The sequence below is a fragment of the Centruroides sculpturatus genome, unplaced genomic scaffold, assembly GCF_000671375.1.
Source record: "Centruroides sculpturatus isolate CEXI.00-Female unplaced genomic scaffold, Cexi_2.0 scaffold886, whole genome shotgun sequence".
NCBI classification, from domain to species: Eukaryota; Metazoa; Arthropoda; class Arachnida; order Scorpiones; family Buthidae; genus Centruroides; species Centruroides sculpturatus.
In genome coordinates, this window is record NW_019385077.1 from 268,026 (window position 1) to 290,621 (window position 22,596).

General features: G+C 30.3%; 2 protein-coding genes across 6 annotated transcripts in view; one reads left to right on the top strand and one right to left on the bottom strand.

Annotated features, from left to right (window-relative positions):
* Window positions 1-22,596, top strand: part of LOC111634314 (CREB-regulated transcription coactivator 1-like) — a 210,865-nt gene that overhangs the window by 179,139 nt on the left and 9,130 nt on the right. For 4 of the 5 annotated variants that reach the window (XM_023379066.1, XM_023379068.1, XM_023379069.1 and 1 more), the window contains exon 13: window positions 14,454-14,546. The exons of the other annotated variant lie outside the window; for it this stretch is intronic. In XM_023379066.1, the coding sequence (XP_023234834.1) occupies window positions 14,454-14,546 (93 nt within the window). The remainder of the gene's footprint in view (window positions 1-14,453; window positions 14,547-22,596) is intronic. 5 annotated transcript variants of the gene reach the window in all.
* Window positions 1,279-2,602, bottom strand: LOC111634315 (histone-lysine N-methyltransferase SETMAR-like). Its single transcript, XM_023379071.1, has one exon. It carries the CDS (start codon window positions 2,422-2,424, stop codon window positions 1,354-1,356), a length of 1,071 nt encoding a protein of 356 aa, XP_023234839.1. The 5' UTR covers window positions 2,425-2,602; the 3' UTR covers window positions 1,279-1,353.

Below are 22,596 nucleotides of genomic sequence, written 5' to 3' on the forward strand. Positions count from 1 at the left end.
GCAGTTGAAACTGCATTTTTATGAATAAAAATTTGACAAACTATTTATCGTTTTACGACGAGTAAAATTTTTTCGTCGCGTTCACGGCTTTTAAGTAATGCGTAAACCTTCGAGACATGAGGCCCTTCGGACCGCGAGGCATAGGCGGTGGCCAACATCGTCCATGCCTTACGCCGCCCTTGATCATAGAAATGATGTAATTTGAATATAAATTATTTATAAATACGTATGTCAAGTTATATTTTTATTACTACGTAAAATATATTTAAGAGTTTACGACCACTGTGATGGGTGAGACGTTGTTGAAACAAAAAAAAGTTATGTATTCCATCACGTACATAACAGTGTCGTAATTCGCCAAGTGCAAATCAGCAAATTCGTAAAATTTTTGTTTACTTTGAACAATCCGGATAATCGAAAATCCGGATAATGGAGGTTCTACTGTATATATAATCAGATTACAGTTTGCTTAAAAAATCATCCCTTGAAGTAATGAATGGACACAAGTCATTTTTTGATGAGAATAATTTTATTAATTTGACAATTTTTACATGTAGACTGCATGATTTCAACTAAGAACATTTTGTAATAAAATAAAATGATATAAATAATAATATGGCCATACTTAAACAAAATTAATAACACATCTAAAAGGATAGTTTTATTTTTATTCCTTAAATATATCCAGTTGGCAGTCACAATTTCCAACTGTATACATTTAAAGAATTGGTCTGGACCAGGTTAGTCTTATTCCAGGCCAATTCTTTTCTTTCAGAAACTCTAAATTAAAATTAATTTATTATAATTATCATGAGATGGTGGCTTAACCACTTACCTCCAGACAAATTACTTTGTATGTAATTATTAACTTAGCCTGATTATAGCTCAATAATTCAACAGATCATCTGGCTTTATTTATGCAATTCATAGAACTGGAATAGTCATAAAATGTTCATATAAAATAAATTAACAAAAGATGAACTAATTGAAGACTTAGTTTATTTTATACCATAAAGAAACTTTCAGACTAAATCATTAAAATGTTTGCATTCTTTATAAAAATAACAATATAGTATGTTTTAATATAAAATTAATTGTAGCAAATTATATTATGCTGTTATATTTATACTATCATTTATATTTGTTTATTCATTAATTTGTTTTATATGCCAATTCAATACATTTTTCAATATTTAGTTAAAAATAGTTAGTAATTTATGATTAAAAAATATTTAATTTAGCAGTTTTATGCTACGAGGCGTGTTTTTAAAGTAAGTACTGTTTTGAAATATAAAAAAAACAAGCAAACATTTTTAACAAAATTTTTATTTATGTGAAAGCCCATATTTTACACTACTTTTCTACATAATTCCCATTAATATTGAGACACTTATCGTATCGTGGGACCAGCTTTTGTATTCCGTCCTCAAAGAATGTTGCCGCCTGATGACACAACCACTGCAGAACGGTCGTTTTGACTTCGTCGTGATTGTTATGGCGCTGCCCTGCCAGATGCTTCTTCAAATGCAGAAACAAATGATAGTCACTCGGCGCTAGGTCGGGACTGTATGGAGGGTGGTCTAATTGTTCCCAGCCAAATGATGTGATTAGGTCTTGAGTTTGATTTGCCGTATGTGGACGAGCATTATCGTGGAGCAAAACGACACCCTTGCTCAGTAAGCCCCGCCTTTTGTTTTGTATTGCACGGCGCAGTTTTTTTAAAGTCTCGCAGTATGCAGCTGAATTGATCGTTTCACCATGAGGCAAAAAATCAACAAGCAACACTCTGTATCTGTCCCAAAACACCGTGCACATGATTTTCTGAGCAGAAATTGTTTGCTTGAACTTGACTTTCCTTGGAGATGATGAATGTCGCCATTCCATGGATTGTTGCTTTGATTCCGGTGTAACGTAGGCTACCCACGTTTCATCGCCTGTAACAATACGACTTAAAAAATCATCTCCTTCGTCACTGTAGCGCTCAAGAAAAGTCAATGCACTGGCCAAACGTTTGGTTTTGTGCTCCTCCGTCAACATTTTCGGCACCCAACGGGAACACAACTTCCGATAATTTAATCGTCCGGTCACAATTTCATAGAGAACACTTCTTGAAACTGCAGGAAACTCTTTAGATAAAGATGAAATCGTGAATCGTCTGTTCTCTTTCACTCTACAGTCCACTTTTTCAATCAAATCGTCGATAATGACTGAAGGTCGCCCACTTCGTTCCTCATCGTGAATGTTTGTGCGGCCATTACTAAAGGCCCTAACCCATTTTCGTACCATTCCTTCACTCATAACGCTTTCACCATAAACTTCACTGATTTGGCGATGAATTTCAGCCGCTTTCGAGCCTTTAGCACTGAGAAAACGAATAACGGCACGCACTTCGCAGTCGGCGGGATTCTCAATGAGCGGCAGCATTTCAATAACACACAAACAACAGTAAACACAGTCGACTGGCTCTGTAATTGCGTTTGTGGCTTCCCAACAAATGTAGGTACACAGCGCGCATGCGCTAAGTGCCGACTGCAGCGCTCCAGCAGCGTTATATTAAAACAGTACTTACTTTAAAAACATGCCTCGTATTATTAATTTTTGATTTAATGATCATTTGATTGAAACAATCTCTACCTTTTGTGTTAGAATTGGGTAAAAGTAAAATAATAATGTTATTTAATCTATCCAATTCATTATAAAATAGAAGAAAATTTTTATAATGTAAGTTTATAAAGTAATTATAATGTAAAATTCCATCCAAAAATTTTTTATTTTGATATAATTTAGATAAGTACAGTAACTATTGTACTTCCAAGCTGAAGTCTCTGCATTATAGCAATAATATTTTCTGCCAAATTGTATATGGCAAAATTTATTCACCAAATATGTAAATACGGTATATATAATAATTATATACTCCCATAATAATAATTCCAAATAATAATATAAGTCTCTCATAGTAATACAGTATAAGTTCTGTTTTTAATATGAGTTATCAATAACAAATCAGAACAAATATACTGATTGTTCTGATTTGCTATTTCTCCATCAGTTGTTCTGTAATCTTGTATACCTCTCTGAAAAGAAGTATGTTGCTCTTGAAAATGTGGAAAAAGCTTTACAACTGCTTTAAAATGGAATGTAGAATTCTGTTTTAAAATTTGTGCAGAGCCTGATGACTGATTAAAACAGTTGTAAAAGTTCATTTTTTAAAAATTTTGTGCTGCTGAAAATTTTTCTTTTTCTTTCTTAATAATTAACATAAACAGTTAATACTCAAGTTTATTTTTTCCATAATTCTAATAATGTAAGTTAAAGAAGTTAAAAATGTTACTTTAAAATAGAAAATATAATAAAATCCAAAAAGTTGTGTAGCAAGATAAAATTTAAAATAATTTGTTCTTGATTAAGTAAATAATTTATCAAATAATCTTTTAACAGTTGCTAAGCAATTTATTTATTTAATTTTGTAATCAGTTTAAATTAAATTACAATTTTTCAAATTCTTTTAAAAATTTACAAAACATTTGGTTGATTAGAACCAATGAATCAGGCTTATTATACTCCCAGAGAATTAAATTAATACTTTCCAAAATGCAATTTGGCCTTTCTGGTCCCTTTCAATTGGTTTACAAACAATGACAGCAATCCCAACAAAACAGAGCTTATGATAACCATCACTAACATCATTGTTAACCTTAGATGTATAATAGCTTAATTTAGAATTACAAATATAATATCTAGATCAATAACTTAAATTATCTTGTAATCATTTACAAGAAGGACTAAGGAACATATAGTATATAAACAAAACTGTTCAATTATACAAATTACAATTCAAGATAAGGAAGAAAAACCTTGAAAATAGTCTTTGTGTCTTCTTTATGATTGAAATTATTCTCTTTTCTTCTGCCTCCACCATATCTGTAGGATATGCTAGCTCACCTCCCATTTCCTAATTTCTGTTCTCTTCTGGATCATTTTTTAATTATCTACATCAATTCTTTTCACTTTTTCTGTTACAATTATAAATGTTACTTTCCAGGGCCATGCAATAGATTTTCTCAGTATGATGTAAGTCTTCGAAATGCCATTTCTTAAATGCTGCTTATGGTGCCGCCTGATGTGTCCGCCTCTCTGTATCATAGCATGGCACAGCACTGTTATTTTCATGCACATTTTGGTCTTGATCATACCATGATCTTATATAATATCACAACAGTGAGTTAATTTGGCTTTTAAACAACAAGAATACTGTGACATGTGCTTGCCTTTAACATGTTAGTATTGCTGATACCAGTTTTTACTGCTTGTTTACAATTGTTTTTACCAGCACCTGCAGTTATCTAACTACAACATGTGTTTCTGCTGTTTACAGGAAATTACGTGACTATGGAATTCTTAAATTTGGTAATTAATAAATCAAACTTGGTACAATTTAAAAAATCGTACTAAGTTTGATTTATTTTATGCCTATTACTGTCTAAAGCATTTTATTGAAATTTTAAGTTTGCGGCCTTGCCTATATGTGGCGCTGCAATCAATTTACTTTTTGGCAGGAATAATTCAGCCATCTTTGCTAAAAATACAATACCAATTTCCGCTTGATTTGTCATAAAGTTTTGCCACGACAGCTTAGCAGATAGTCAGTGTGCATGTGTTTGTCAAAAATGGAGAAGACGGAGACTTGTGTGATCGTAAAATACCTGACGAAAAAAGGGTTGCCACACCTCAAATTAAAGCTGACATGGATGAAGTTTTGGGAGAGTCTGCTCCTTCGTACACAACTGTGAAAAAATGGACAGCCCTTTTTAAATCTGGCAGAGAGAATGTGGAAGATGACCCTTGCAGCAGATGGCTGTCNAAATAATATCTAGATCAATAACTTAAATTATCTTGTAATCATTTACAAGAAGGACTAAGGAACATATAGTATATAAACAAAACTGTTCAATTATACAAATTACAATTCAAGATAAGGAAGAAAAACCTTGAAAATAGTCTTTGTGTCTTCTTTATGATTGAAATTATTCTCTTTTCTTCTGCCTCCACCATATCTGTAGGATATGCTAGCTCACCTCCCATTTCCTAATTTCTGTTCTCTTCTGGATCATTTTTTAATTATCTACATCAATTCTTTTCACTTTTTCTGTTACAATTATAAATGTTACTTTCCAGGGCCATGCAATAGATTTTCTCAGTATGATGTAAGTCTTCGAAATGCCATTTCTTAAATGCTGCTTATGTTGCCCTCTTATGGTGCCGCCTGATGCGTCCGCCTCTCTGTATCATAGCATGGCACAGCACTGTTATTTTCATGCACATTTTGGTCTTGATCATACCATGATCTTATATAATATCACAACAGCCAGTTAATTTGGCACTTAAACAACAAGAATACTGTGACATGTGCTTGCCTTTAACATGTTAGTATTGCTGATACCAGTTTTTACTGCTTGTTTACAATTGTTTTTACTGCTTGTTTACAATTGTTTTTACCAGCACCTGCAGTTACCTAACTACAACATGTGTTTCTGCTGTTTACAGGAAATTATGTGACTATGGAATTCTTAAACTTGGTAATTAATAAATCAAACTTGGTACAATTTAAAAAATCATACCAAGTTTGATTTATTTTACGCCTATTACTGTCTAAAGCATTTTTATTGAAATTTTAATGTTTAATTGTAATAAAAAATCTTTTCACAGCTTTCATAGTAGATAACATCAATGACAGCCTTGTTATTGTCTTTTTGCTAACTATTAAATTTTTAATTTAATTTCTGTTGTTAGCCCTGTTTCTATTAGTTTTCATTATTTCTGTGCATTCACAGAGTTGATATTTACACATATTACAGTATTTTCAGATTTTATAAGATTTCAGATTTCTCATTGGTTCCGTTTAACTTTGTGTTTTGTAAATTAATACCGGCAAAAAGCTCTTTAATGTATCTTCTGAAAATGTTTGAGTGAAACAAAAAGTATTTGAATATTAATTTTAAGGGATTTGTTGATAAATAATTGTAAAAATTTTTATCTTGTATAGACTTTTTTTATTCTCACTCCATGTATTCTCAGATAAAAGTAGAAATGAATTACCTTTTTTTAAAAAACAAAACATTGCATTATAATATACAACAACTTTAGAAAAACAAAGAAATTAAAAAAAGAATGCTTCTTGATTCTTGAAAGTATTCCAATTTTCACACATTTATAATATTATCATTTTCTTTAAAATGATCATATAATAAATGCATTTGTTTTTTCTTTCTTTAATTTAGATTTTAAAATTTTTATAATAAAGTTTCTTATAAAGAAGAAGAAATTTTTTTTGGTATTGTGATTTTTATTATATTTTTATTTTTAACTGGAATGGGAATACTGCTGAATTTCTGGCAATTTTTTGAAGCTTACATGCAATTATTTAAAATATGAGCTTGAAAATCTGTATGTATATATTATTTCCTAATTCTTAAAATTATACAAGGGCTGTTCGGAAAGTTTGCGGCCTTGCCTATATGTGGCACTGCAATCAATTTACTTTTTGGCAGGAATAATTCAGCCATCTTTGCTAAAGATACAATACCAATTTCCGCTTGATTTGTCATAAAGTTTTGCCACGACAGCTTAGCAGATAGTCAGTGTGCATGTGTTTGTCAAAAATGGAGAAGACGGAGACTTGTGTGATCGTAAATACCTGACGAAAAAAGGGTTGCCACACCTCAAATCAAAGCTGACACGGATGAAGTTTTGGGAGAGTCTGCTCCTTCGTACACAACTGTGAAAAAATGGACAGCCCTTTTTAAATCTGGCAGAGAGAATGTGGAAGATGACCCTTGCAGCAGATGGCTGTCAACTGCTGTCACTGAAGAAAATATCGACAAAGTTCACGATTTGGTATTAGCAGATCGCCGTTTGAAAACGCGTGAGATAGCTGAGACAACAGGCATCTCTGTCGACCGAGTGCACCACATCCTAACCGAAGATTTGGGTATGACGAAGGTCTCAGCAAGGTGGGTGCCGCATCTGCTGACCGCCGAGCAAAAACGTGTTCGCACTTTGATGTCAAAGGAGTGTTTGGACTTCTACCAGAAAAACCCACAGGATTTCTTGCGTCGGTTTGTGACTACTGACGAAACGTGGATCCATTACTACACTCCTGAAACAAAAGAACAGTCGAAGCAATGGAAACACCACAGTTCGCCACCACCAAAGAAGGCAAAGACAGTTCCATCAGCGGGTAAAGTGATGGCCTCGGTTTTTTGGGATGCTAAAGGCATCATCTTTATTGACTACCTAGAAAGAGGAAAGACTATTAATGCTGTCTATTACTGTGAACTTTTGGAAAAACTGAAGAAAGAAATCGAAGATAAGAGGCCACACTTGAAGAAGAAAAAGTTTCTGTTCCACCACAATAATGCACCTGCACATTCCGCCAGAATCACTGAACAAAAAGATAAATGAATTTCGCTTCAAATTAGTTCCACATCTACCATACTCACCTGATTTGGCTCCCCAGTGACTTCCACCTTTTTCCAAACCTAAAAAAATTCTTGGCTGGAAAGAGATTCCACTCAAATGACAAAGTCATCTCTGAAGTGAACGAATATTTTGCACACCTTGACAAATTGATCTATTGTGATGGCATAAAAAAGCTAGAACATAGCTGGAATAAGTGCATTGCTAACAAAGGAGACTATATTGAAAAATAAATAAGTTTTAACATTGTTTTGTTTGTTGTTCTATTTGAGGCCACAAACTTTCCGAACTGCCCTCATATGCTCCTTATGCATTTTATGGTACATCATAAAATAAGTATTTTCCTTGATTCTTACAATAATAAAATATGTTTATGGTTTATTCCAATTATATTACTTTTAAAGTATCAGCACTCTTCAGTGTTAGAAGCATGACACAGAATTAAATGATACAGTGGTACCTCGGTATATGTCTGCTTTAGAATATGTCCAATTCAGAATACGTCCTGTTTGGACGAAACAAATTTTGCTCAGTATATGACTTTTGTTCGGTATACGACTTAATTCAATTATACGCGCCATCTATGAACAAGTAGCACTTTTGGTGGACTAGACTAGACTAGACGTTCACGATGCCACAGTTTCTAACTTTGTTAAATTTCTTCTGATTTTAATTTGTAAGTAAAATTTTATTATTTTTATTAATCATGAATTGCAAAAAGGCAAGTGAAAAGCAACAGAAAACTAAAAAAATGACTAGAATCGTAATGGAACTGAAAAAAGAGATTGTTGAGGAATTTGAAGGTGGCATGCGTGTTCAAGATTTAACTGTTGCATACCGTATTCCGAGAACGACGATATGGACAATCACAAAAAATAAAAACATTATTAAATCTGGTAACGTAGCGAAAGGAGTTAAATCAATTTCTAAACAGAGATCAAAGACATTAGATCATGTTAAAAAATTGCTTTTGCTTTGGATATAACTGTAAAACAGTGTGCTGGAGACAGCATATCAGATGCAATTATTTGCGAGAAAGCTGAAAAGATACATGCTGATCTCATGAAAAATCAAGCAGGAACTAGCCAGGAAAGCAAAGAAGCCAGCCATTTTTTTTTCATGAGAACGGATTAATCATTTTTACATTACTTCTTATAGGAAAAGTTGGTTTGGTATACGTCCTATTCGGTATAAGTCCAAATATCAGGAACGGATTAAGGTCATATACCGAGGTTCCACTGTATTTATTAAAAAGATTTTTAAAAGACTAGGATATCCAAATTATAAATAGTGTTTCATTACTAATTGTGTTTTGAGCTATTTGTATTTATTCTCCTAAATCATTTTTTTTTTAAATTCTCCTTTTTTCCTTTTTTAAAAAAATATTTCATATAAAATAGTTTGTTTTCAAGAAATACGATTTCCCTATCATTTGCATAGTGAATGATATGATAAACTTAAATACCAAACTTTTCCATAAATATATTTAATTCTTCTCTTAGGTTAAAATTCTAGTTTTTATGCATTTTATATAATCCAAAACACTTAATATTAAACTAGAAGAACATCTAACAGATTTAATTGTATACTAATTTAATCAAAACATGATTATCTGAAACAGTTTACAAAAAAAATAATATATGAAACATGTTACATTGTACTGTACAGTACATACCACAGATACCAACTCTCCATAACTACTACATCTTTTGATTGTATCACTGTGAATTAGTTCATATATATAACATTATATTAGATTTTGAGTAAATTAATTTACCTTAAAATACAACAGTTTCATTACAGTATTTACAGTTCATAAAACTTTAATAGCACAGTGCTTCATGCTGTACGAAAAAACAATGAGTTTCTAAATTATTCAAAAGACCCTGGTCCCATCTAGCAGAAACTAGGTATATGCAGAGGAAAGTTTCCACTGTATATACCTAAAAAAGAAATATTGCTTAAAACTCTATATACAACATTAAGTATTGTCTTTCTGATTTATAAACAAGTTCAAGCCTTTATCCAGCGTCAGTAAAGATGTGGTTCCTTGTTTACATACAAGTATGTGTGATAAGTCCCAAAATAGAATATTGTCTTTAGTATCCATTACTATTTATATACAAAGGTTAGATGTGTTTTTATCTTTTACTTTCTGATTTATTAAATATTTATTTTTAATTATTATTATTAAATTGTTAGCCATAACAAATGAAATAAATAAATTTAATATACCATTATCCATTGGTTTGTTTTTAATATGTACAGTACATATCCCTTGAGGTTTACTTGAAGACTCAGATGAGAATAAAACTGAAAGAAATACCTTAATTACTCATACATTTTCCAAACTATCAAAACTATTTATTGACAGTATTTATGGGTTATAGCTACAACATTTGAAATAATTACTATTTTCATAGTTAATTCCAATTCACTGTCTTCAATTTGGCTATTTTGTTGTCATTTGTGTCTGCTTTGATGTCATCATAGGAATCAAGATCTTGTCTTCAATTTGGCTATTTTGTTGTCATTTGTGTCTATGATGTCATCATAGGAATCAAAATCTTGACTATCATCATCTGGTTCAAATTCATTATTAATTTGTTCTCCTAATTACTCTTTTGCTGATAAGTTCTCAGTTTATGTCTTAATTAATACTTTCCCATGTCAATATTTGACAGTGTGATAGTGTTTATAATTTTATTTCAAAAAATGTTTCCATGAAGCTTGGAATAAAAAGTACTGTCTCATTCTGGACAATTTGAAGAGGTATAATTTTATTTGCCACTCTGAATTGTGTTACCCTATACAGTGCAGTACTACAATATGTTTTCCATGATTTTCAGCTCAGAGTTTATATGAAATTGGTTTATTTTGAAATTCCAGAGTTTAATCAAGGAAATATGGTAAATGTTATTTCATATTTACTGTATGATCATTTTGTATTAATGTATCAACTGTGTTTAAATTATTTTTTCTTACTGGTTTGATACAGTGTTAGACAAAAATATTAGCTCAAGTAATGTTTTTAGACTGTAAATGAATAAATTGGTTTTGCCTCTCTGATAGGCCCTGCAAGAGGATCTCCAAATTGGGGATGTATATATGAATAAATTGTTTAAATGAAATGGTAATATGCAAAAATAATCAGTTACATCTATCATTTTAATATGTTAAATAGTCCTGTATTCAGAAATTATCTGAAAATAAAATATTGAAAAAGTAAAATTCTAGAGACAAAATTATAAGTTCAAAATGGATTAATATCTTAAGGAATACTTTTCGTAATCTCCTTGGCAACAAATAGCATCATACATACAATCTGGCATTGAATCAATTGATTTAATCAACAGCTCATCTTGAATTTTATCCCAATATTTTTGAATGGCTTATTTCAGGTCTGCAACTATTGAAAATTGCATCCCATCTTTGTAAACAGATGCAACAAGAAGCCCTCACAGATTCTGTATTAGATTCAGATCTGGGGAGCATGCAGGCCATGACAAACCTCAATATTATTTTTCAGAAAACCATTGTTTAATCATTTTTGAATTGTGGTAGAATGTGTTATCCTTCAGAAAGATGAAATTTTTATGTTTAAGAATATGACCATACTTACTAAGTTGATCTTCCAACAGAGGTCAATAGGATTTAGAAGTAAAAAATCCAGGAACAAAAATGATATCAATTCTTCCTTGGACTGAAAATGCAGCCCTAAACCATTAGAGAGCCACTATCTATTTGTCAAGTCATTATTTGCATAAAGAACTTTTTCGTCCAGGACACTTTAGTGGCCTCTCATTTCCATATTTTATAACATTAGCTATAGCACATTGAGAGCAGCTAATCACAGTAACAATTTCCCACTGAGTTACTTCACTACCATGAAGTCTCCAAATTTGTCTAATTTTAGATTCTGTAAGTTGAAATCCACATGACAGGTTTCTTGTTCTCTCAGTAAGTCAATATTATAAGTAATGTATCTTTTTGTATGTTATATGGAAATGTTTGATATAACTTCATTTGCATATTTTCTTCTTTGATTGTTGATGAAATTAACACTGAACTTATAATTTTGTCTCTGTAAAATTTTGATTTTTTTTTAATATTTTGTTTTCAAATATTTTTTGGATATAAAACTATTTAAACAATTTATTCATCTGCACTCAAAAAACATTACTCAAACTTATATTTTTGTCTAGCACTGTATATGGTAGTCAATGTTATGTTATTATTCTATGAAGAGATTATGATAATTTCATGGTATTGTGTATTTAAAAGTCAATTTGAAAGCAGGTGTCAGTTAATGATGCAGATTATCTGTCAATTTAACTTGAAACTTATGAACGCATCCAAGAACTTTTCTTGATCTAAACCAGTGTTTCTCAACCTCTAACGAATTGTCGCCCTCTTCAATAAAACCGTTACATAGCATCACCCCCTTCACTTCAAAATTCTGATGCCGAGGGCCAAGACTAACGCCAAATTCGTACTGCATTGAATAGACTAGTGACTAGTATAATGTCATTTGTTTAATTATTGTATGATATAACAAATAAAATATCTAAGTATTCTTACTATAATGTTTTACTATATCGCCCAGAAAATTGTTTTTCGCCCCCAAAAATATAAATTGTTACTAATCGCCCCTCACCATGGAAAAATGCCCACATGGGGGCAATATTGCCCCTGTTGAGAAACACTGATCTAAACTTACCAAGAATATCTTTAAAAAACATGAAAATTTCTTTGCATGCCACAGTATTCATCTGTCATTGCATTTTTCTCAAAACCATCAAAGGCATGTGTTCTTTACCTTTAGTTCTCTCTTGTTTGTTTCTGTGTGTTCAGATCCATGCTTTAATTGATATGCCAGTGGTGTAACTTTCATGGATCTCTTTCTATAACAGACTGTACAGAATCCTTAGTAATGTTTTTGTATGTATTAATGTTGTTAATAATAATTAGCATTGTAGGCATATTGATATATGTAAGCAAAGAAAGGTTAATAAAAACCTTTCTTTGTTTTAACTACAGGAATATTTTTTAAAAATAATTATAAAATTTTGGGTGATGTTTCATTAGAAATTTATTGCCATTTTGGTGTCACTCAGTGATGCCACTGATTATGCCCATTGAATTCAATTGATATTATTAGACATTCCTACTTGAAATTTATCATCTTGAAAGATGATAAATTTATGATAATTTTTCCTGTTTTACTTATAAAACAACTCTCAGAGAACTATTTACAAAGACTGTCATTTTTATTATTTATAGTAGAATCACAATCATTTAGCCCTCCGTATTATCTAGCCCAATTAGCCATGTCATAAAGATTTTTACATAAATAAAAAATAAAACAAAAAAAGTATTGTTTAAATAATAATATTGTGTAAAAATACAATTGCAAGCATTTTCAACTTCTTGTTGGATTAAGGTGATTGGCCAAGAAAAAAAGCATTAGAATTATGTATAAGCAAGAATACAGTGAGGGACTGGGAAAAAATTGTCCAGAAATATAAATATAGTGTAAGCATCAATCATCTGGGAGTGGAATAAAGGACTGAAAAATAATGAAAAAAGATGAATTTTCGAAAGTTGGAGAGGCATTATTTTTGGCATGAAAATGTAAGGGTCTGGGTTTGCTAGTTTTGGAGCCAATGCTCAAAGACAAGGGTTTTCAATTTCATGAGCAGATTGAAGGAAAAACTAGTGAATTTACTGCTAGTGAAAGATGGCTGGCCCAATAGGAAAACTGTTTGGAATTTGACAACTAATCATAAATAGCAAATTGTTGTCAACAGATAAAAATTTGGATTTTAAGAAAGAACTTTTTAATTTACGGGCAAAGACGGATGGATTTTTTAATTATATTTATGTTTGTCATCTGTCCTGTTCTTAAGAGATTTGAGGCTTTTTATTTGTTATCATCACTTTTGCATCATTTTTTAAGTTTAGCCAGTTTAACCATTAAGCACATTTGTTATTGTTGTCGAAACCGTGTTGTATTTATGTATTGTATACTGGCACAATGAAGTGACTTTTCTTCAACACTAGGCAAGTTTCAATCTTTATTCAGTTAGATGCTTAACTGAATAAAGATTGAAACTTGCCTAGTGTTGAAGAAAAGTCACTTCATTGTGCCAGTATACAATACATTAAGCACATGTTTAGGGTGTGAGAAATGGAGTACCAGGGCTTGGGAAAATGTAAAAAAAAAAATGGCTAATACTGTTTTATAAAAATAAGGTTAGGTATTATAGTCTAGTACCTACCATACCAAGGTCAGTCTGTTAGCTGTAGTGGTGAAAGTTTGAAGTGCCAGAGGGGGCTTGAAAGCCAAGAATCCAGCCATGGGTGAATATGTTCCTAGGCTAGTACTATTAAAAACATTTATGATATCAAATATGGTTTATTAGACCATCCACAATACAATCATCTTGCACATGTTAATAAAAGGTATTTATTAATTATTAAGTTCGTCTCTTGTAGGTTCTTCTCAATCTGTCACTGTTATAAATTTTAATTAATAGTTAAATTAAATGAAATTAAAAGATAGGAACAAACTATGTTTAAAAGAACTTCAACTGAAAATATGGATAGCAGTTTCTTAAAAACTATTATTTCGGGTTTGATATATGTCAACTTTCAATGTTTTTATTCATAATTACTTTGAACTTCTAAATTAGTTAAGTTTATTTAATACCATAGGACAAATTTTATAGATATGTATATGTTTCAATCAAAAATTAATCAACTCATAATAGATTAAGCAATTTAAGTTATTTAAAAAAAACATTTTATTCAACATTTAAAATTAAGTATAAAAATCAAAGCTGATGAATTATACTTTCTGCATATTCTATCTCTATTTCCTTTTACCAGCATGGAATTGTTCCTATTGTAATATCATTGGGTGCTTTTGTCATGTGACCACAACTTTTATTTACCTTTCTCCACTTTTATAGATCATTTACAAGCATTGAACCCATCATTAAGTTTTGCTGTCCAGCATGACACAAATGAAATTCCATTCCTTGATGACTTATCACTACATTCAGGTAATCATTTTGGAACTTCTATTTATCATAAAGCAGCATCAACGTCATTACTCATTGAAATCATTTTTAAGTAAATAATATCAAAATCTTATCAGACTAAATGAAGAAATGATTGCTAATTTCAAGAAACCAACTTTTATTAATTTAAAGAAATGCTTTTGGTTAAGATCTGATTATCCTCAGCTTACAAGCTTAATATTTTATTTTAAAATATACAAAATAGAACATATTTAATTATTGCTCAGAATTTTAATTTTAAATGTTCAGATTATTAATTTTGAATGTATTCTATTTTGTATATTCTATTGCACAATATTTTAAACTGTTAAATATTAAGATTGTAAGCTGAGGTTAGGCCTATTTTGACTAAAAACATTTCTTTTTAATTAATAAAAGTTGGTTTCCTACTATTAGCATCATTTCTTCTTTTATTTACAAGGATAGTGCCAAGTTTTGTAAACTTGTCATCAGAAATTTGGTCCATTATATTTTAGCTGACTGAATGTAAATATATAAAAACAATTACATAAAATATTCTGCTTATTGTGTTGTTGAGATTAATTAATCTTAGCTTTTATCTTATTAATAGAAACTAAGGATCAACAATTTCTATATGTTCATATTTTTGCAAATTTTCTATTTCCTTTAATTAATAAATGCATTTAACACTATTTTTTTTCTATTACTTTTTCTTCTTTGTTTCACAAGTATTCAGATTAAATGTAATGAATTAGCANGACACACCTTTGGTCCCATACCTGTCGGATTATCAAGGGACAACTGTATTTAGTTAAAGTGAGAAAAGGTGTAATAGTTTCTCATGTTGAAAAAATTTTATTTTTCTTCTATGTACCTGTAAGTGAATGCTTTTCAAGTTCAAATTAGATAACACTGTAATATAATGTATATATTTGATCCTAAACTTAAAACACAACACCAAACATGCAACATATTATTTAAACTTAAATGTTTTTGGTGTTTTTGTAGACCATCATCAGGATCAACTCCAATTCAAAAATAGAAAACATTCGAAATTACACTACAAGGTTTGAAACTGTTAAGACCTAAAGTTTTATAACTGACTGATAACAGAAATTAGTAATGTCTGGCTGGTTCATGAATAACAGCAAAGTATAGCATCTTAGAAAATTTTTTCAATCTGTTTTATTATTTGAAAAATTATTAGTTTGTAAAATAACCAAGTGATTGATCAGTTAATAAACAAATAATATCTAAAATGTAAACTGAATTTATAACCTGTGTGTCTACCTAAAAAAAGAAAAAAAAATGATCTAAATAGAAAAGGTGAGTTTGTCTGGAAAGAAATTGTTCTTTTTAGTAACAATTTCTTTCCAGACAAACTCACTTTTCAGTACTTTTTGTTTTTTTTTCTTTTTAGTACTTTTCAGTAATGATTAGAACATACTTTAATGTTCTAATTATTACTGAATACTTATCCTGTCTTCTAAAGATATGTTTAATTTTCTTTTTTTTTTTTTAACAATTAGTTTTAATCAATCATGTCATATCAGAATGTTACTGTAGAATGATATTGCAATATGACATAACTCTTTCAAACCAAATTTGTTGTTGTTTTCTTTTATCTAAAGATATTGTATAAATTAAATTCATTAATGATTAAGGACTTTCTAATTACAGATAAATCATTGTCTTATCTATTGATAATTCAATCTAATAACTAATTACCAGAAAAGAGTTAAAAAATATGTTAAATTTGTCTGAGGTCATACAACCACATCATTTCATTTTGATATCTGACTAATTTTTAGAAATTTTGGATTTTTGATTGAAAGGGATCATGGCTGAAGATAAAAGTATATTTGGCATGAAGGATGACTCCATTTTATTCCATTTTAAATGTCATTTATTGAGAGAGAGATGTTTTATACCTGTTAGTCCATTTAAATATTACAATCACCACAAAGTCCAAAAATAAATCAGCATGTCAATACAAAAAGAATTCCTTGGAAAGAAAGTTCTAGACCCAAGTTGATTACCAAAGTTGGGAGAACTTTTAAAGTCAGGCACAGTAGAGATGTACACGTCTCTGACGAGCCTTGACATTGTCACCAGCAAAGTAAAAAGAGTTATTGGTAAACAGAGAATACAGTGGACTGGACAGGAATTAGCCAAAAGAACACATTGCAGCCTTGATAGATTGAACAGTAGAGGCTTGTCAGCTTTCTGTAACTATACAAAAATAATAACCCCATGATCTTGAGTCACAGGTTTTTATAGATTGGTCTTTTGATCTCACATTTTGATTGGTTTGAACCTTTTTCTTCACAATTTAATTGGTCAGCATTTGTTTCTAGGTTGAATTAGAGACCATCTCAAGATATAGAAAGTTAGCATCAACAACTAACTCGACACCAAATTCGATCCCAATTGAAATGTTTATTGATTTTATGAACTCTCATTGTTTTAAATCAGATAGTGTGTTTACTTCTCATTGATAATTATTTGTTAGATTTGAATGATGTTCATAAATGGTCAGAAACAAACAAACATGTTCCTGTTATAATGGCAAGTTTTGAACAATTTAGTTAAAATATACAGGAAATCCTCATTAATTCAAACTCAGATAGTTTGAAATCCCATTAGTTTGTAACTGTACTTTTGTTCCAACCAGGGATATAGAGAGTTATATGTTAAGGAATTCAATTAGTTTGAAATATGGCTACTTTGAAATTCAAAGTGAAAATTCTGTCTGAACTGTGATATGTTAACTTGTTCTTTTAGATCAAAGTGCCTCCACACTGTAAGCGAACAATAGACAAAGAATAACTATAATCTGGTCAACATGGCTTTACTTTTAAAGTAACACATTTTTGGGTGTCACCTTACGCAAGGACTACCCTTTTTTTCTCTTGTCTCATAAAATATGGCTGGTTTAAATATTATCTGCAAAGCTATACAAGATTAATACAGCTGGTTTTCGGACTTGCGAGATTAGGTTACAAGTAGCAGATTGAGATATTTGTAGGCTCTAGCTACATTGGATGAATTACTAGTTTTTGGGCCATTTTAAAAATAATTTTGGCTACATTTTGAGGAATTCTGCTTTACTTTTTATTAAACCTATCTGGCAACCTGTGAAGTTCTCACCAGACATGTGCTATTTACCATCGTATTGATATTCTTATTATTAAAGAAAATAGCATTCTGTATAAGTAGCCATATTTCATTTGCTTAATAAATTATATCAATTACATGGCATCTGGCATATTGTACAGAATTTGATAATTCGGAGTTGCGATTATTTTGTCCCTTAAATTTTGAACTAACAAGGATTTATTGTACATTCTTTTTCAAAAATTTAAGAAAGGGATGTTAAGATGAATGTCTGGACATTCTTACCACCAGGATTTTAGAGAGCTCCATTTTTAAAGTGTTGTATGACATACAATCATTTTGGAATACTTACATCAAATAGGAAGGGAATGTTTGCTCTTTCCTCCTAAGTCAATAAGAGTTTTTGAAATGTTCACCATACAACAATTGCTTTGACCTTTCTCAATCTTGTGTTTCGTGTTATATGTCAATGGTTTCACATTACAGAATCTGAATTATGTAATTCATTAGTAAATTTGTTCCTTACTTATATAGATTATGTAATTTTAATACACTTAATGAAACATTATTAACTTAATGTTTCATTAAGGGTTTTAAAAACACTGAGCTTGGTATTTAGTTATTGTAATTTTTAATGTTTTTTTTTGTATTTGTATTTTATTTACTTTCAATCATTTACTTATCTAACTTACCATCATACACAGAATTCTCTTCCCCTATCATTAAATGATGATTTGTCTGTTTCTACAGATAATACACTTGCTGAACAAGTGCCTAAACCTTCATACTATTATACTGTACTGTAAATGATTTTTACAATGTTCATATTATAACGGAGACAAGGCGACTAAATAACACTTCTATTGCTTTTAAATTCTTTTATTAATTTCTTATTAATTTAACTGTGGAGTTAACAAATATAATAAATTATAACTGCTGACTTAGTAATTTATACTTGTAAGTATTAAACCAAAAATTTAGTAAAATATGTAGTAATTCATATTAAATTTTAATTTGGGCAACCTCTTTATATCAGATCTTGTTATGCTATTGAAAGAAACTGAGAAATATGAGCAGAAAAAAATAGGAAATGGTAATACTCTGGAAATCCTAGTTATTTTGTGTGTCTATAATGTTATGACCAAAACTTATTAAAATGAATGTAAATTATGGTATGCAAATTGGTTTTATAAAATAGTTCAAAATTTTGCTTACAATTCTAAGTAGTTTTGTAGTTTCATCCCCAACTTCTCTAAAAATAAACACAAGATTTAAAACTGTTCCTGATGAAGATATATATTCCACTTATAATCAATTTTAAAAAATATATACTGTTTATATATATTTTTTAAATATATATATATATATCTTATTACTCGTAATGCAAAACACTTGTTAAGCAAAACAATTTTTCCCATATAAATTAATGTAAAATACAATAATGCGTTCCATGCCAAAAGAAAATACTGAAATATTTTATGTATAACATTTATTCAAAGATAATTATATTACACATTGTTAAGGAGCATGAATCATCATCATCTTTTCTTCTAGCACAGAACGAACCAACCTGGAATGCAAATTTGATTTGCAGAAAACAATAAAAAAATCACAGATAATATATATGATAACATACCAAACGATATGCCAAATTCTTGGACTATGTAAAGGCTATAATTAAATATTAGAAATTAATTAATTTGACTAGAGGTAGGCAGTTATGCTACCATCTTGTATTAAATTTAATAATTATAAATAATTAATTTTTAATTTAGACATTTCTAAAATTTAATTTGGAATTGGTCATTAAATTTATTACAAGATGGTAGCATAACTGCCTACCTCTAGTCAAATTAATTAATTTCTAATATTTAATTATAGCCTTTACNAAGCTGAAAGCAACATATGGGCCAGGAAGCCACTTACCTAACAAAATTAGAGAAAGAGAGAACCGCAAAAAATTCGTCTCCTAATGCTCCGGGGTTTAGACCTACTTAAAATTAAGCATTTTTAATGTGATAAGATTATAAATGTCATTATCCGTATTGTGAAAACGGATAATGACACTTATTAATTTATTTTCAAAAAATTATCTTTAATCGATACGAATTCGTAGAAAGTCCACCGTGGCTTTAATATGTAAATCACATAGAAAAGTAATTACTCGCCTGGTTGAAGGAAAAAAATTATTGATGTATGTCGAATTCCATTTTAGATTTGATCTTGAAAAGTAAAATAAAAAAAGTAAAATAAAAATTAGAATACGTTTTCGTGTAAGAAACGAAAGTACATCCTCTAAGCAATTCAAGGGGAAGAGAAGATAATATATATATATATATATATTTTTTTTTTTTATTGAACTAATTCCTAACACTGAATACTGTATATTTTTTTGTTCCCAATCACATACAGAAAGATTTATTACTTAAAAGTAACTTCAGAAATTTCATTAAAAGTAAAATCTAAGCCATTCTTTTAGTACAGATTCCATTATTTCATTTTTCTATAAGAAAATAAAACCAATTGCTACTATCTTAATATTATATTCTATTACATCTATGCTCTTTTATTACAATATAGTTTCATCCCAAAACAGTGGCATTCTTCACAGATTGTAGCAATCTTGAATAAGGAATCCTGTACTGTAGGCCCATCTCAAACTTTGCTCCCATGTTAAAAATCTTTGAACTTTGTATAAACATGCCATATTACTTCCAATCTGTATTCCATTCAACACTGGTGTCCCATACTTAGAAATTAACAAGGTCTTCAATTCAGTTATTCCAGCCATTCTATTAAACTAAATAATGAATTCAACATTTATAGTTCATACATTAAATGGTCTAATAATTATAAGGGTTTCCCAAATGTTATGTTATTACAAATACTATTACAGTAGAGCGTCGTTTATCCGAATCAATTGGGGACTGGGGTTGTTCGGATAACTTATTTTTTGGATAACCGATTATGTACGAAAAAATATCCCATGTTGAAATTTTTCTCCATTGCGTGTCGCCTTGCGTTGAATTTTCGTTGATGTTAAGCCTAATGTAAACTTTTTTAAATAATAATCGTGGCTATTGTATCGTTAAAAATGATTTTTTTATTTTTTACAAACAAAATAAATATATTGAAAAATATAAAAATAAAAAAAATTATACTTTAGAAGTTGATCTAGTATCAAAAACGTTCGATTCAGCACCACACACAGTCCTCAGAAAAACACCACACAAAAGTGCCAGTGCTGCCGGCTAAAACACACATGAACAAAAAAAATATTGGAGTAGCCCAAGATATAGCCAAAGATTGCAGTGCCACAGCACTAGCGAAAATTTAAATTTGCCGACTGGAATTCTTTCGGATAACTGACTTTTGGATAAACGACACTCTACTGTATTTATATATTTTTATCTACCGTTTTCTTTTTATTTATTGTTACTTTATTTTTTATTTTTTACATTTTTGTTTGTTATCTTATCTTTTTGTTTTTATTTTTGTTTCTTACAAGGAGACCCTACAGCTTTGGAGAAACGGATTTTGATGATCTTTGGTGTATAGTAGTACACCATGTGAGTGCACTACCTGTAAAATACTAAAGTGCAACACTCAAATATAATTGAGAAAAACAAACTTAATTTATTGAAGCAATATTATATAATTACTATACATATCATTGTCAGATGTACATGGTCCTGAATTATACTTATGGTAAAAACATTCAAAACAAAAATTCTGTCTACACCAAGAACAACAAATAAATTCTGCTTTTGTACAATTGCAAGGTATTTGTAAACAGTCTGTTGAGAAACATGCTTCATTTACATTTGTATAAAACTTTCTTATAGCACAGAGTTCACTGGCATACCAAGCATATTTTATCATGTCACAAAATATTGGTGCTGATGATGATGATGGATAATTGAATGCATTTTCAGGCAATCCTCTCGAGAATGAATTTCATAATTTTTGTCCAGTAGTTCAGCGTTATTTTGTAATCATTTAATGAATTTTTTTATTTGTCTATAAAAATAGACATCACATGGTTGAACTAATGGAGTACATTTTGGTGGTATAATTTTAATTGTGCTTGTAGGCATCTTTTTTCTTCATCTTGGAATACTTCATCATACAATTCTGCTTTTGTTTGTCCTGTCAATGAGTAAAAGAAATTTATTCTTCAGCACGCAAGTGTACAAGTCAGTAGCATTACTACTCATGCCACATCATGCTCAAGCAGAAGTATGTGTAACTTATGTATAAAGTGCTAAAGAAAACTTTAAGTTCGGTTTTTCTTGATTATATTTGAGCATTGCACTTTAGTATTTTACAGGTAGTACACACACATGGTGTACTACATCTACACCAAAGATCATCAAAATCCATTTCCCCAAAGCCATAGGGTCTCTTTATTAGTTTATTTGTGAATATTATTTCATGTTTAGTATAGGTTTTGTTTATAGTTTAAATATTGGTAATTAAAAAATGCCTGTTAATTTGATACTCGATTTAAAATGGCAGACTGAAGATACAAAAACATCATCATTGTTAAAGAAATGTTTGAATTTGTAATGTTGATTGATTAAATTCAAAAATTTACATATTAACAATTGTTCCATTTGAATTTTTAGAACATCAAATGTTGATCTGAATATGGGTTTGAAAATCCCAAAAAACACAATCCAAATGTGACCGAAGGGTCGGCACCTCTTTGGTGCTCTGTCAGGATGACACCACCACGTCTCGACGGACACGGAAGCCGCGTTATTTAGGTCACGCGAGCGGTCGCGTAACGGAGCGATCAGAGTCGAGATAGAAGGAGAGACAACTCATCGGAAGTGATTTACTCAGATGCTTTTTTAACGTAACAACTGTTTAATGGTTAACGATAGGATATACATTAGGGCTGCTATTAGATACATTGCTCGCTTTAGTATATAATAGTATTAAGATATTA

What these genes read in the sequence shown, in the direction of transcription:
- LOC111634315 (XM_023379071.1), bottom strand. Translation starts at nt 2,424, where the DNA reads ATGCTGCCGCTCATTGAGAATCCCGCCGACTGCGAAGTGCGTGCCGTT.